This window comes from Triticum aestivum, chromosome 7A, assembly GCF_018294505.1.
Source record: "Triticum aestivum cultivar Chinese Spring chromosome 7A, IWGSC CS RefSeq v2.1, whole genome shotgun sequence".
NCBI lineage: Eukaryota > Viridiplantae > Streptophyta > Magnoliopsida > Poales > Poaceae > Triticum > Triticum aestivum.
In genome coordinates this window covers 520952487-520969016 of record NC_057812.1, presented here as the reverse complement: position 1 = coordinate 520969016, position 16530 = coordinate 520952487, and the positions used below count along the sequence as shown (strand labels likewise).

Here is a 16530-nt window from a genome sequence, read left to right as displayed (position 1 = left end):
GTTTAATTCTATCCAATAAATTCCATCTAAATTCAATAGACTTCATCATAAAAGAGCCAGCACAAGAAGTATCGAGCATGGTGCGATTGTTATCAGAAAGCCGAGCATAAAAATTCTGGAGAATTGTCAATTTTGAGAGCTCATGATTGGGGCATGAATATAACATTGATTTAAGCCTCCCCCAAGCTTGAGCGATGCTTTCTCCTTCGCGAGGCCAAAAATTATATATATAATTGCGATCACGATGAACAAGATGCATAGGGTAATACTTTTGATGAAATTCCAATTTCATTCTTTTATAGTTCCATGATCTCGTATCATCACATAGCCTATACCATGTCGATGCGTCTCCCTCCAAAGATAAAGGGAAAGCCTTCTTCTTAACAACATCATCGGGTATACCTGCAAGCTTAAATAATCCACAAATATCATCCAAATAGCGTAGATGCTCGTCGGGATGCTTTGTCCCATCTCCTGTAAAAGTATTAGCCAGCAGTTTTTCCATAATACCCGAAGGAAATGCAAAAGGAGTTTCATTTTCAATAGGTTCAGTAGGTTGAGGAGCAACTCTTTGCTCTACTGGACGGGGTGAAGATACCCCGAACAAGCCCCTCAGAGATTCAGTTTCCATAGTAACAAGTGACAGAAAATTTCAGCACACTATATAAATTTTTCCTTACCAAATTCCACCTACCAAAGGCGCTACACTCCCCGGCAACGGCGCCAGAAAAGAGTCTTGATGACCCACAAGTATAGGGGATCTATCGTAGTCCTTTCGATAAGTAAGAGTGTCGAACCCAACGAGGAGCAGAAGGAAATGATAAGCGGTTTTCAGCAAGGTATTCTCTGCAAGTACTGAAATAAGTGGTAACAGATAGTTTTGTGATAAGGTAAATTGTAACGAGCAACAAGTAACAAAAGTAAATAAGGTGCAGCAAGGTGGCCCAATCCTTTTTGTAGCAAAGGACAAGCCGGACAAATTCTTATATAAGGAAAAGAGCTCCCGAGGACACATGGGAATATCGTCAAGCTAGTTTTCATCACGCTCATATGATTCGCGTTCGGTACTTTGATAATTTGATATGTGGGTGGACCGGTGCTTGGGTGCTGTTCTTACTTGAACAAGCATCCCACTTATGATTAACCTCTATTGCAAGCATCCGCAACTACAACAAAAGTATTAAGGTAAACCTAACCATAGCATGAAACATATGGATCCAAATCAGCCCCTTACGAAGCAACGCATAAACTAGGGTTTAAGCTTCTGTCACTCTAGCAACCCATCATCTACTTATTACTTCCCAATGCCTTCCTCTAGGCCCAAATAATGGTGAAGTGTTATGTAGTCGACGTTCACATAACACCACTAGAGGTTAGACAACATACATCTCATCAAAATATCGAACGAATACCAAATTCACATGACTACTAATAGCAAGACTTCTCCCGTGTCCTCAGGAACAAACGTAACTACTCACAAAGCATATTCATGTTCATAATCAGAGGGGTAATAGTATGCATAAAGGATCTGAACATATGATCTTCCACCAAGTAAACCAACTAGCATCAACTACAAGGAGTAATCAACACTACTAGCAACCTACTAGCACCAATCCCGGACTTAGAGACAAGAATTGGATACAAGAGATGAACTAGGGTTTGGAGATGAGATGGTGCTGGTGAAGATGTTGATGGAGATTGCCCTCTCCCGATGAGAGGAGCGTTGGTGATGACGATGGTGATGATTTCCCCCTCCCGGAGGGAAGTGTCCCCGGCAGAACAGCTCTGCCGGAGCCCTAGATTGGTTCCGCCAAGGTTCCTCCTCGTGGCGGCGGAGTCTCGTCCCGAAAGGTTGCTTATGATTTTTCTTCTCATCGAAAGACTTCATATAGGAGAAGATGGGCGTCGGAGAGCCACCAGGGGGACCACGAGGTAGGGGGCGCGCCCCCCACCCTCGTGAGCAGGGTGTGGGCCCCCTGGCCTTCATCTTTGGCGACGATTTTTCTTTATTTATTTTAAGATATTCCGTGGAGTTTCAGGACTTTTGGAGTTGCGCAGAATAGGTCTCCAATATTTGCTCCTTTTCCAGCCAGAATTCCAGCTGCCGGCATTCCCCCTCTTCATGGTAAACCTTGTAAAATAAGAGAGAATACCCATAAGTATTGTGACATAACGTGAAATAACAGTCCATAATGCAATAAATATTAACATAAAAACATGACGCAAAATGGACGTATCACCCGCTATCACGCTCCTGCCTCGCACCGCCTCCAGTCGTGGCCATCTTCTGCCGGCCGCCCCCTCAGCCACGCCGGTCGCATCTCTGCCCTCCACCGTCGGCCGCTCGCCTCGCCTGCTGCGTGTTGCTTCCTGCTGCCATGGCTGCTCTACCACTGGTACGCTGCTGCGCCATGCCCTCGACACCGCCGTGGACAAATGTGGCGGAGGGATTGTTAATGGAGTACGAGAAGGAGGTGGCGGAGAAGGTGTGGAGAGGCAGGAGGTTTGGGGCGGTGTCACCTGGTTGTGGTGGAGGTATTTATCACTAATAAGAGAAATCGATTGATTTAGATAAGTTAGAAAAGTTAGATTAAAATGTATTATTTGTTTTCTGAAAATCTGTTATTTGTTTCCTAAGATAAATTGAACCAATAAAAGGAATCAATTGATTTGCATAATTTAAGGAAGTTAGATTAAAATGTGTTATTTGTTTCCTGAAAATCTGTTATTTGTTTCCTAAGACAAATTGAACCAATAAAAGGAATCGATTGATTTTCATAATTTAAGGAAGTTAGATCCGTGATTTGTTATACGTTAGGAAAGTTCTGGTTGTAATAAAAAGTGGAGAGAAAAATAAACCGATGGACCAGGGTGGGAGGGGGTGGTGGGAGGAGAGACGAAAAAAAACCCAGCGAAAATAAACCGCGGACCAGGGTGGGAGGGGTGGTGGGAGGAGAGACGAAAAAAACCAGTGAAAATAAACCGCAGAGACGATTCACCAACTCGTCCATTAGGAGTAGAGATATACATCTTCGAGTCTTCTCGGTATCAAGGAGCCATCTCAAGAACCAATAAAGAAGGAAATAAGTCTTTTCATAATAAGGAAGGAAAGAGGGAAAAACAAAGAAGGAAAGAAGAGGGATTTCATGACAGAATAAGGAAGAAAAGGGAGAAAAATAAAGAAGGAAAGAGGGCGGGTTGATGGCAGAATAAGGAAAGAAAGAGGGAGAAAAATAAAGAAGGAAAGAGGACGGGTTGATGGTAGAATAAGGAAAGAAAGAGGGCCAGTATTTCATCTCTAGGCAAAGAAAAAAATGAAAAGTGTCCCATAAATAAGGTAAGGAAGGAAAATATATAAAACTAAAAAAAAGGAAAGATAGGGTCTCCAAATGGGATATAATGGCACTAAACGTCTCCGTGCATGCATCAGACAAGTTGAACTACTTTTTATATCTGAATTTACGTCAAATTATAACTCAAAAGCAAATTATGTTGGGGTTGTTTAACATGCGCAAAAAAATACTATGTCTAAATTATAATAAACAAGACTCATTCTATGTTGGTCATGTACAATATTTTTCTGAGAACAAAACATTTGCTCTTATTTTTCTGCTCGACACTCTAGCGTCCGTCACAAACTCTTAAAGTGCTCCTAATAAAAATAATTTTTGTCACCAAAGCACAAGCAATTGGACTCTCTGTTGTGTGTAACACAAACTCCGCATTGATGGAGGATCTTTGTACAATGCTTCTAATATCATTGCCCCGCAAAAAATGCTTCTAATATCATTGGACACAAATAGTGCTATGCTACCCAGTCCCTAACCCTAGCCAACATTGGTTCATGGAAATCTTTGTTGCCTCCATAATGACTGAGCCTTTACTATTTTTATTATAGTGCGATATTTCTAGAGCATCACTAAGCAACGTCAAAAAATTCGTGAAAAGATACTCACGACCGGGTAGATATTTCTGTGATTTAAATTGCACACACCTACAGTACACTTACGAATTCCTTTCACGGTTATGTTTTTGCACAACACATCTGTTTATGTGTGTTTATCATGTGGCAGTGTGCAAGATTTCAAAGAGTTTACTGATGTCATCATGTGTGGTAGTCGGTCGTGGGAAGAGGAGGAGGGGGAAGGGTCTTGAGCTATTGGGTTCAGAAAGTATGGTTTTGTTCTTCTCCCGCTGCAATGTACGGGCATTTGTGCTAGTAAAATAAACACAAAACGGAGAAGGAACAGAAAAAGCTGGATTCATCAAACAAAAAAAACCCCGAACAGCACCAAAGCCCAGAACGGAAAAAAGAACGCGATTGTTGTAATCGAAATAAAATCAGTATTGGGCCGGCCCAAAACGTGTGCTCCTAGGGCCTCCCATTTTATAGGGCCGAACCAATCGACAAGTCAAGCAGCCCCCGTCACTCTCCCTCGGTCTCTTTCTTCTGCACGTCTCCTCTCCATCCCCATCCCCACGTCCACCCACCCACTCCACCAATGGACTCTTTCCCGCCGCCCCCCCCGCCGCCGCCGTCTGGGCCGGTGCTCTTGCCCTTCTCCTCCGATTCGCCGTTGCCCTCTCTCCCTTGGCCTGACCTCATCGCCGGCGCGGCCGGTGCCACCCTCCGCCTCGTCTCCGCCCACTCACGCCACTTCCTCGCCCTCTCCTGCCTCCTCCTGCTGCCGCTCTCCCTCCTCCTCCTCTCCCTCCCCGCGCCCTTCCCCGGCGCCTCCCCTTCCGTCTCCCTCCGATCCCCGCAAGATTCTTGGAGCACCCCCCTCCTGCTTCTCGCTCTCGTGGCGGCGCTTCTTTACCTCGCCGCCTTCGCCGCCGTCGCCGCCAGCGCGCACGCCGGGTTCTTCGGCCGCCCCGTCAAGCTCCTCGCCTCGCTCCGCTCCGTGCCCGCCTCCGTTCTCCGCCTCCTCCTCACAGCTCTCCCGGCCTCACCTCTTCTGCTTATCCCCCTGCTCCCACTGCCCGCTGAAATCAGCACAGGTATTGCTCTTCTCGGCGTCGCCCTCTTAGTCCCCTTCTGGTCCCTCGCCGGCGCCGCAGCCATCGTGGAGTCCACTGCTGGGCCCTCCCCGCTCCGCCAGAGCTGCCGGCTGCTCTCCGGCGCACGCCTGGCGGCGCTCTCCGCGTTCTTGGTCTTTGCCGCAGGCATTGGGGTAGTACTCTGGGGTTTCAGTGGGGTGGCCATGGAGACATATGATGCTGCCACCGGTTGGGCTGGCATGGCGCCGGTTGTGGTCAAGGCCATGGTTGGAACGGCAGTGTTGGCCGCAATGATGCTTTATGGAATCGTGATCAACGTGGTATTGTATATGCACTGCCGTGCAATCCATGGGGAGCTCACCGGAGAGATCTACAATGAATTTGCAAGCTCATATGTCTACCTGACGTTCGATGAGGGCAAGGATCGTCATATTGTATCGGTGGTCACACTGTGGCCTTGATTGTCTATCGCGCTATCTGGTTAATGGTGAGTTTATACATTCCAAGCACAGTTTTGACCACAATCCTGATGACTATGTGTTCATCGCTGTTCCTCTCTGCATAAGTGTGTGTTCCACCGTGCAAATGTTAAGATGAAATAGTGTCTTATTAGCCTCAGATGCGGTGCTCTTAACATAAAAGTGTCCGTTATATGTAGGCTGTTGTATTAATAGTACGGAATAACAAAACAGCAATTATGTGGATGGTTTACCTCAGAACAACATAGTGGTATATCAGGGATGACTGTAAAGTCTGTTCCAGTTAAAAGAGTCTGAGTTGGAATTGCCTCAGTGTTTAGAATGCATTTTGCTTGAATCGTACAATGAGGTGTTTGTAACACTGCTGGGGAAATGATTCTTGATAGTTTCAGAATTCAGACATACCAAAAGCACATTTGTTCAATAAATTTACCATTCATGTGAAGCAAAAGTTCTACAATTTCAGATGCTATTGAATGCAAATGTAACATGTGAGACAACATCATGCATTTTTCTCATCGAATTTTTTCTTCACCAAGAGACATGCCTAGTGGTGCTAACCTTAGCGTTAGAAAAGAAGTAAAGTAGTTGTATTGTAATTTATACCACTCTGCAATTTCTGTAAAAGAGTGTCTTCAGTATTTTTATATTGCATATACTGAGAAAAATGCATAGTTTTGAATTATTTGCAAGGACAAAGCTCTGAACTTGGTTTTGATATTGGAGTAGTTGCCCTCTCTATTTGCAACCATTTATTGACCCTTTGGATCTTTAACTTGTGAAGCAGGACATTGAAGCAAATCTTCTATGAAATTAACAATCTATCAAATGTGACATCTAGTTCCTCATATCAACACAATGGGTCAAGCCATTCACAATTTAGATTACCCCCTCAAACCTACATGATGTTATTGTAATATGTTATGATGTTTAGGAAGAAATAACTATATATTCCACTTCCATTCTAAATTTTTAACCCAGACAAGGGAACTGCGGTGTGTTGCATGGTTAGTAGGGTATTTTCTTACATACTAGGAGTATGTGATACAGTACTACCTTTCCAGTAACAATAATAATAATACCTTTCCAAAAATATGTGTAATACACTGATGCAGTGTTCAGTGGACGCAATGTTACTGAATCCGAGGATACTCCACTGAAGTGAAATGTAATTTAGCTTGTAAAAAGCATATAATAACCATCATTAGTAGCTTCTTTCAGGTATCTTGGGATTTAGCAGCTGCAAAAATCGTGTCGGTGATGGTTTGCAACAAGCACTTCTGTGGGTTTTCCAGCAAAAACACCAGTCAATCATAGTTTCAGCAGACACACATGTGTAACACCGACAAGCGTACCAAACACACAGCTGATTAGGTATTAGCAGCAGCGAAATGTGTACTACCATATTGCGAGCAGGTAACGAATTGGATAATTGTGATTGGAAATGGAAGATAATTAAGCCTTGGTATAGGCTGGATTTGCAGACCTGCCCGTCAGTTTTGTCTCTGATGCTGAGCAGAGTTGGACAGAGTGGATCCATCGTGCTCATTTCGTACCTAACTCGGCTCAGTACCGTTCCTCTCGTGGTATAAAATGTATCAATGTGCTCCATCTCAGGTGCTAGCTAGATCGACCGACTTTATCAGGGTTGCAAATTTGGAACCTAAATGGTACCCTCCGACCCTTCTTAGTTCAACCAAAAGAACTGTGAATTCTGAATTTTTTTAGTTCATTTAGTTGAACTGAGAAGGGTCCGAGGGTACCCCGAGGTTCCAAATTTGGATCCTTAGATTTTTTTTTTGACGGGAAGGTATACTTTATTAACTCAAATAACGGTTACATCATCCGCTAGAAATTTAACAAGAAAATTAGGAGGTGCATCCGCCCAAACATGAGGGTCGTTTGCACACCCCCACTTTGTTAGCTCATGAGCTACTACATTTGACTCTCTAAAACAATGCTCAATAGTAACCTTTCCAAAATCACTTAAGATATTTCGGCAATCATCTAACACAGGCGCTGCAACCATTGAATGGCCTTTGTTTAGCTTTATTGCATCCATCACAACACTGTTATCCATTCTTACCATCAACTTAGCACATCCTCAAACTTTATTGGATCCTTAAGAGTTTATTAAATGATGGGCCTTTTATTCAGATTCAAATAGTGTGCATTAGTTCTTGAAGAAAAAACATTCCTATCATATCTAGATGAGTGGATGTTATATGATCTAGAAAAAAGGAACATTTTAAGAGCATCTCTACCCCTTCCCTCCCAAAAAGTTATGCTCCTCAAAACTTTTCTGGTTTGAGGAGTTAGACCAACTATAACTGATCCCCTATCCGGCTATAAGGGAGGATAAATTCCTTCAAACCCTTAACTCAAATATTTGAAGATCTCCCACAAAACTTATACCCGTTGCTCAAAATTTCGCAGAAAACTAGTATTCTTCTGGAACCTTCTCTCTCCTCCTCTGAGCGCATTCATGGTGTAACCGTCAGTGTGTCACCCAAATGGTCCCTGCTAGGCTATAAAACCCCTCCTTTTGACACCCTGAGCCCGGTTCATGTCGCATCACCGGTCCACCATCCGGACTATGCTTTCCACCAGTCGGGCAGAAATCGAGGCGGAGGTGGCCGCAATTGTCACCTCGCATGAGTCTATCGTCCCCACGGGCGCCAATTCGAGCTCCTCCTCCTCCCCGTTGTTGTTGTTGTTGGAGGAGGAGGATGGAGAGATGGTAGAGGTCGAGGGTGAAGAGGTAGAGGGGCGTGGGTTGTCTTGTGGGATGAGGTGGAATGGGATTATGAGCGCTCCCTCGCCGAGGCATAGTTCAAGCGCGTCGTCACCACTGTTCTTGTCGATCACAATGCAGCGGCAGAGCACCGCGCATTGAGGGCTTGGTGGAGGACGAGTGCAAGGTTGAGCTCAACTGTCGGACCATAGCCATTATGGAGAGGGATCACGACGTCATGTTCGCAGAGCTCGGTGGCACCGGCCCTAACGACCGTGAGCCAATGGCGTGGATGCGGAGGGGCATCCCTGACCACGAGGCCCTGGGATCCGGCAAGGCGCTAGTCATCGATCTCTCCTTCAATGTGGAGTAGTTTTACATTGCATTAGCTCATTTTAGCTTTAGTTATTTACGAATCTATTGTAGCTTTGCATAATTAAGGTGTTTTTATGTTTTATGTGCTATTGTTTTTTTTGACCAAAAAAACAGTAGGGTAAATCCCCTACTGTGAATTTTATTTGCTATTATTATAACTGTATGCTAATCTAGTTTAAATTTGTGTTTGAAATGACTATTTGTGCCTTGAGCTTTCGAGAAGTTGCGGATTTCAAGTAAGGCTAGGTGCGAAAAAATTGAACTTCTCGAAACCGGAGGAATTAATTTTTCTTTTTTCTTGAAAGGAGGACTTGAGTGTTAGGGGGTCGTTTGGAAAGCCATATGATAGGGGCAGGGTTAGAGATGCTCACAGTTGATCAGCGGGGACTGCAAAGTTGATCAATGTTAGCCCGTTATAAAAATAATGAATTGAAGGAAATTGTACCATGAACTTTGCGTATTAACAAGAGTCAAAGGAGTCCTGCCCTGTCTTGACGACAGTATACATCTGCATGTACGCATCCACTCCCATCCCATCCCATCCCATCCCATGAGGCCATATGCGTCAATCATTCCAACATATTCCTCACTCCCAAGTTGCATGCATCGCTGCATCGATGTGATCCACGCCGTCGTGCTCCGCATTGATCTGATGCGGCGCTAGCGCTAGCGTCCAACCTTAATCAGCCCACCGTCACCTTCCCCGCCGGTCCGTCCTCGGCAACCACATTAGTCAGCCCGTACAGCTCGACTTCCGGCGTCCAGCCTATCACCCCCCTCCCCGGAGCATCTGCCGCCATATGCAACCACGAGGTAGCTATACGGAGACGCACGCACGCACACTATATATACGCTCCTAAAGCCATGCCTCCCTTCTCATCAAACCATTAAACAGTACGGGCTTCCTCATCTACTAGCTCGTCGTTAGCTATGGCCGCCACCGCGGTGAGGTGCCTGCTCATGGCCGCCGCTGTCCTGGCCCCGCTTTTCGCCGGCTCCGAGGGCGCGTATCTGACGCCCAAGTTCTACGACCGGAGGTGCCCCGGCTTGCCGGGCATCGTGCGGGCGGCGATGACGCAGGCCGTCGCGGCCGAGCCGCGGATGGGCGCCTCCATCCTCCGTTTGTTCTTCCACGACTGCTTCGTCAATGTGAGTGGGAGTACACTACAGTGGTGCCATTTCGTCGGCTAATATAGTTGATTTGCTGATGTCGAAGTGTTCCTGCGCAGGGCTGCGACGCGTCGATCTTGCTCGACGACACCGCCAACTTCACCGGCGAGAAGAATGCGGGGCCGAACGCCAACTCGGTGCGCGGCTACGACGTCATCGACACCATCAAGGCCCAGGTCGAGGCGGCCTGCAAGGCCACCGTCTCCTGCGCCGACATCGTCGCCCTCGCCGCACGGGACAGCGTCAACCTGGTAATCAGTTGCTCTGGTTCATCCGCGATCGATCCATGCATTCCTATATAGAGATTCATACTACTGTACAATGCAGCTCGGCGGGCCGACGTGGACGGTGCAGCTGGGCCGCCGCGACGCGCGGAACGCGAGCCAGAGCGCGGCCAACTCCAACCTCCCGAGCCCGGCGTCCAGCCTCGCCGGCCTGATCACCACGTTCGGCAACAAGGGGCTGACGCCGCGGGACATGACGGCGCTGTCCGGCGCGCACTCGCTCGGGCAGGCCCGGTGCGCCACCTTCCGCGACCGCATCTACAACGACACCAACATCGACCCCAAGTTCGCGGCGCTCCGGAAGCTGACGTGCCCGCAGACCGGCGGCGACGCCGCGCTCGCGCCCATCGACGTGTCGACGCCGACCTGGTTCGACACCACCTACTACGACAACCTCGTTAACAAGCAGGGGCTTTTCCATTCGGACCAGGAGCTGTACAACGGCGGCTCGCAGGACATCATGGTGAAGGTGTACATGCGCAACCCGGACACATTCGCCATGGACTTCGGCAAGGCGATGGTGAAGATGGGCAGCCTCATGCCGTCGGCGGACACGCCCACGGAGATCAGGCTGGACTGCAAGAAGATCAACTAATATAAGGTCAACCGGATCGGAGGATGAACCTGTGGTGTCCAGTCCGGACGAATTCGCGAGGCTATGCATGCTCACAGCTTCACTCAGAGTACATTGAGCAGCCAAAAGGGCTGTTAGCCGATATGGGACTGCTCCCATTTCCATTTTGTTGCTGGCAATTGTAATGATCAATTAATTAATCAAGATTCTTTTCCACGAGACTGGGGTAGATGGATTAGCTTGAGGTGAGATCGCACTCAGTCCGATAGCGAGCATACTCCAACGGAGTCTACTGACACATCTCAACAGCACTATGACAGACGTCAAACCGGTAACAATTAAAAATCAAACTTGCTGCATCTGATCTGTTAGAGCCTAAACAAAACACTTAATTTACCTGCGTCCCCGATAACTAATGCAGTGCAAGTTGCCACGCACAGTCGAGCGCGGCATGCGTCATGGGCACGCACGGCGCACGGCCCCAAGTTCAGCTGGGAGCAAACATGCGCGCACGGTGGCATGCATGCTGATGCTGAGATGACAATGGCAGGCCGCCGGGCCACTTGCCGGGGACGAGACAGATGCCCGCCGCCTCGTCACGTGGGAGGGGTACCTACCTGTTTGTCGTAAGGCGTTGTGACGACGCGGAGCCGCACGTTTGCCTTCCCTTGAGGCGCCGGCTGGCTGCCTCGATCGGCTCGGCCCTTCCCCGCAGTTAGAGGTAGAAATTACATATTTGATCTGAGGGCCAAATCAAATAACAAACTGACCTTATTTCGAAAGAATTTCACTCTGCTGATCCTTTCGTGTGGCGCCCGACAGCTGGGCGCTACACACTACTATGCAGCGCCTCTCTTTTGGACGTCGCATCTCCTGTCAGTGTGGCAGCCCTGGTTCAATTGCGGCCCCACAGACAGCACTGTAGCGCCTCAAGCTTAGGCGCCACACTTGTAATGTGCAACGCCTAGCTCTTGGCGCTGCACAGGCTGTGTTCCACTTAGTCTGGCCCCACCCTCTCTCTCATCCCACCCCCACCCCACACACCCCACCCCACACAAACCCTTAGCCTTGTGCCCCTCCTCTCTTCCCCTCTCCCCCCTCTCAAATCTTGCAAATCCGAAGTATTTGACCGTGGATTTCGAAGCCAACCCCTTCTTTAAGGTAATCTCCTTCAATCCCCTCGTTTTCATCCATAGGAATTGTCACATTTGCTCAAATCTTGCTACTTTGGGGAAATCCTAGTTTTGGCTTGGATTTGCAAATTTGTATTGAATCATGTTATGTTTCTTTACTAATTTGGGTTGGTTAGGCTTTCATAGTATGCTAGGGTTAGGGTTATGTGTGTTTGATGTTGGTGTTAGGGTTATGCTATGGTTAGGGTTGTGGTTATTGTTAAGTGGGGGTTAGGGTTATTAATTCATATATATGTTATGGCATATGTATTTTGTGCAAATATTTTTATTAAGTACTTACTTGATATATGTGTGTTTTTTATTATTGTAGGGATGGGGAGAACATGTGTTTATGTTCATCATGTGGATAAGGAGGCCTTTTTGAAAGGCAATGTTGAGCCGGACCCGGATGAGCTTGACATGGTATTTGAGAGTAGTCCAAGCTATGCGGAGCTCTTGGACCAAGTGAGGAAGGATTTGAATTAGATGGACCCAAGTGACGTTGTTGAGTTCGAGGGAAGGCATAATGTTGGTTTTGGAATGCACATCCGTTGGAAGACAATGCGTGTGAACTCCGAGCAACGTTGGGTTGCATACAAGGAGACGGTTGCCGAATCGCTAGACAAGGCTCTTGAGTTATTTGCCTCCAAGAAGGTTGAGTCTACTTTGAATTTGGACTTGAACCGGAACCCCTCCCCGTTGGTTGCTAGCACTCCACCACCCATGAACCAAGATCAAATGAGTGAACCTCATTTCACGCAACAAGATTGGCCAACATTGAGCCCGAGTCCAAACAACCAAAATGAAGGTTTTGAAGAGGAGAATGATGAGTACGAGGAGGATGACAACGAAGTTGATCTCCATGACAACAATGTGGGTGATCTCGACCAATATCATGTGCAAGAGACAATGGACCAATCCATCCCTTTTTCCTGTGCATATGCATCGGACTCGGATGACGATGGTCCCGATGAAGAAGTTGATGAGGAGGGGTTCACACCGAAGGAGGCCCAAGCATTCAAGAAGGTATTCGGGCGGGATCACAAGACACCATTGTTCAAGGATCTTAGTCTCGCGGATGAAGCCGTTGTGGATGGTGGCAAATGCATATCTCTTGGAGCTAGGCCAAGTTCTCACCGTGATTTGGAAGACGGCAAGAACGGGATATATCCCGGTTGTGAGTTTCAATCCTTCTTGGAATTGAAGATGTGGCTCGACAACTACTCGGTTACGCATTATCGTCCACATAAAGTGGCCAACTCGGACGTCAATGTGCGTTACACGGTCAAATGTGAAGTGCCAAGTTGTCCATGGATTGTGCGTGCAAGGCCATGGAAAGGAGGTCCCACTTGGCGCATAGTGAGTTGTCTACCAAATCACATGTGCCGGCACAAGAATGCGGATGGCAAGCTTGTGTACCAACAACACAGACAACTCACGTCCGAGTTCATCGCTTATAGGCTTTCCAACCAAATATCCACACTTCCAACAATGAGCATCAAGAGTGTCATTGACCTTGTGAAAGCCATCTTTCATTACAAGGTGAAGTACGGCAAGGCATGGAAGGCAAAGCAAGCCGCATTCAAGATGTTGTATGGCAATTGGGAGGAAGCATACAACCGACTCCCTAGGTTGTTGTTAGCTATGGCCACCACAAACCCAAGCATGGTTCACGTGGTTGAGCCTCATGGGCACCAAACATTGATTCACAACGGGAGGACCGTCCGAGTATTTGGCCGTGCATTTTGGGCCTTTGAGCAATGCGTGAGGGCTTTTGAGCATTATCGGCCCGTCATCGCCATTGATGGCACGTTCTTGACCGGACAATATAAGGGCACTTTATTGGTTGCAATAGCAAGTGATGCCAATAACCGGGTGTTGCCTTTGGCTTTCGCTTTGGTTGAGGTGGAGAACAATGATAACTGGGAGTGGTTCTTGCGTCAATTGAGAACAAGGGTATTACCGGCTGAAAGGGAAATTTGTGTCATATCGGATCGCCATCCAGGAATTCTAAATGCGGTGGTGGTTGACATTCCCGGACATAGAAAGTTGCACCATCGATGGTGCATGAGGCACTTTTGTGCAAACTTCTATAGGGCATGTGGTATCAAGGAGTTGGCCGATGATCTTCAAGATTGTTGTCTCGCTTTCACCAACAAGCGGTTTGCCACATTGTTCAATGCATTGCTCAGACACAAGAAACTTGACCCCAGTGGTCATGAATTTCTCAGTAAGAACATTGTCGAAAGGAATATGTGGGCACGTGCTTTCGATGAAGATGGCCGGAGGTACGGTCAAATGACAAGCAATATGGCAGAATGCTTCAATAAGGTGCTCAAGGGTGTACGTGCATTACCCGTGACGGCAATAGTTCAATACACATTTGACAAGATGAATGGATACTTTTTGAAGTATTCAATGGAGACGGATAAGCAGATTGCTGGTGAGAACAAGGATAAGCACAAGTACTATTTCCCACCAAAGGTTGAAGAATGGTTGGACTTTCAATCATGAAAGGCAGACTCCCAAGAAGCTGTACTATATGACGACAACGAGTGGAAGTATGAGGTGAAAGAGCCTGGAGGAACCACAAAAGATGGCCACCAACACGGAGGCCGCGCTTTCAAGGTCTCCCTAACACGGTGTGATTGCAGTTGCATGAGGCCATCGTTGCTTCATCTCCCATGCTCGCACTTGTTAAATGCAGCCCGTGTTAGGAATGTGGACGTCAATCACCCTCTTACCGTGAGGGAGTCCGAGTTCTCAATCATGATGGTAAAGAATACATGGGCTCCCCGGTTTCAGCCATACTTGGACCAATCACAATGGCCGGAGTATCATGGAGTTCAACTATGGCCGGACCCGGAATTGAAGGTCGTTAGACGGGGAAGACGTAAGACAAAGCGTCTTAGAGGTGACATGGACGGATGGGGCCGTGGTGGCGGTGGAGAATACAGCACCGGCCAATTCCAAGAGCCTCGTGAGCAATCCCGTTGTGGGGACTGCAGTCATGGGGGACACAAACACAAGAACTTGTCCCAAATCAAGAAAAAGATCAAAAAAATGATGCAAGCACAAGCCAAGCAAATGATAGCCAACCAAGTCAACCAAGGAGTAGCCAACCAAGTCAAACAAGCCAACGAGGCACTAGGCAACAAAGAGGCCGTGGTGGTGGTAGAGGCCGTGGTGATGGCCTAGGCCGTGGGGATGGTTTTTGGCTGTGGTGAAGGCCTAGGCCGTGGTGATGGTCTAGGCCGTGGTGGTGGTGGTGGTAGAGGCCGTGGTGAAGGCCTAGGCCATGGTGATGGTCTTGGCCGTGGTGAAGGCCTAGGCCGTGGTGGTGGCAGAGGCCGTGGTGGTGGTCTAGGCCGTGGTGGCGGTAGAGGCCATGGTGGCGGTAGAGGCCGTGGTGATGATGATGGTCTAGGCCGCGATGGTGGTGGTATAAAAATCACTTTGTATATGAAAACAACAGATAGTGCAGTGCCTAAGGCCGAGGCGCTGCACATTACAGTGCAACGCCCCTCCCTTAGGCGCTGCATACTGACTTAGCAAATTTTTGGGTGCAAAAACTACTGGAACGCTTCTGTTGCTCTCTGGACTGGGATGTCCAGCCGTGCAGCACCTAAGGGAGAGGCGCCACACACCATAGTGCAGCGCCCCTCCCTTAGGCGCTGCACTGCTGGACATCCCAGTCCAGAGAGCAATAGAAGCGTTCCAGTAGCTTTTGCACCCAAAAATTTGTTAAGTAAGTATGCAGCGCCTAAGGGAGGGGCGCTGCACTATAATGTGCAGCGCCTCACTTCTGGGTGCTGCACAGTACAGTGCAGCGCCTATCCCTTGGGCGTTGCACACTAACTTAGCAATTTTTTGCGTAGGAAACATACTGGAAGCTTCTGTTGCTCTCTGGACTGGGATGTCCAGTAGTGCAGCGCCTAAAGGGTAGGCGTTGCACTGTGATGTGTGGCGCCTCTCCCTTAGGCGCTGCACGGCTGGACATCTATTTGCTGCACTCACCCCCTCCCACCCATCCCCACCTCACACACCCCCAACCCCACACAAACCCGAAGCTCAGTGCCTCCCCTCTGCCCTCCTCTCTTCCTGTTGGTGTCAAAACCGGCGGATCTCGGGTAGGGGTCCCGAACTGTGCGTCTAGGCCGGATGGTAACAGGAGGCAAGGGACACAAAGTTTTACCCAGGTTCGGGCCCTCTTGATGGAGGTAAAACCCTACGTCCTGCTTGATTAATATTGATGATATGGGTAGTACAAGAGTAGATCTACCACGAGATCGGAGAGGCTAAACCCTAGAAGCTAGCCTATGGTATGATTGTAGTTGTGTATGTTGTCCTACGGACTAAAACCCTCCGGTTTATATAGACACCGGAGAGGGTTAGGGTTACACCAAGTCGGGTACAATGGTAGGAGATCTACATATCCGTATCGCCAAGCTTGCCTTCCACGCCAAGGAAAGTCCCTTCCAGACACGGGACGGAGTCTTCAATCTTGTATCTTCATAGTCCAGGAGTCCGGCTGAAGATATAGTCCGGCTATCCGAACACCCCCTTATCCAGGACTCCCTCAGTAGCCCCCGAACCAGGCTTCGATGACGATGAGTCCGGCGCACAGATTGTCTTCGGCATTGCAAGGCGGGTTCTCCCCCAAATTCCGTGTACCTGTTGAATAAAGTCCAGTTTCTTGTAGATGATGCGCTCCTTGGCTTCTACGCCCAATAATGGCTGC

General features: G+C 48.0%; 2 protein-coding genes across 5 annotated transcripts; both read left to right on the top strand.

Moving 5' to 3' along the window:
• Positions 1 to 4429: 4429 nt before the first annotated feature.
• On the top strand, positions 4430 to 6967 carry LOC123147952 (uncharacterized). 4 transcript variants are annotated; one of them, XM_044567287.1, is made up of 2 exons: positions 4430 to 5488; positions 6702 to 6967. In XM_044567287.1, the coding sequence occupies exon 1, from the start codon at positions 4503 to 4505 to the stop codon at positions 5460 to 5462; it is 960 nt and encodes a 319-aa protein (XP_044423222.1). In that variant the 5' UTR covers positions 4430 to 4502; the 3' UTR covers positions 5463 to 5488; positions 6702 to 6967. The 4 variants fall into 4 exon arrangements, with proteins under 4 accessions (XP_044423222.1, XP_044423223.1, XP_044423225.1 ...); XM_044567288.1 differs by having other exon boundaries at positions 6692 to 6967; XM_044567290.1 differs by lacking the exon at positions 6702 to 6967 and adding an exon at positions 6268 to 6677.
• Positions 6968 to 9157: 2190 nt separating this feature from the next.
• On the top strand, positions 9158 to 10833 carry LOC123151628 (peroxidase P7). The gene is made up of 3 exons (XM_044571309.1): positions 9158 to 9738; positions 9819 to 10010; positions 10087 to 10833. The coding sequence occupies exons 1-3, from the start codon at positions 9520 to 9522 to the stop codon at positions 10636 to 10638; spliced, it is 963 nt and encodes a 320-aa protein (XP_044427244.1). The 5' UTR covers positions 9158 to 9519; the 3' UTR covers positions 10639 to 10833.
• The last annotated feature ends 5697 nt before the right edge of the window (positions 10834 to 16530 follow it).

What these genes read in the sequence shown, in the direction of transcription:
- LOC123151628 (XM_044571309.1), top strand. Translation starts at nt 9,520, where the DNA reads ATGGCCGCCACCGCGGTGAGGTGCCTGCTCATGGCCGCCGCTGTCCTG. An exon ending in TCCACGACTGCTTCGTCAAT is followed by an intron (nt 9,739 to 9,818) that starts GTGAGTGGGAGT and finishes GTTCCTGCGCAG; the next exon opens with GGCTGCGACGCGTCGATCTT. An exon ending in CACGGGACAGCGTCAACCTG is followed by an intron (nt 10,011 to 10,086) that starts GTAATCAGTTGC and finishes TGTACAATGCAG; the next exon opens with CTCGGCGGGCCGACGTGGAC.
- LOC123147952 (XM_044567287.1), top strand. Translation starts at nt 4,503, where the DNA reads ATGGACTCTTTCCCGCCGCCCCCCCCGCCGCCGCCGTCTGGGCCGGTG.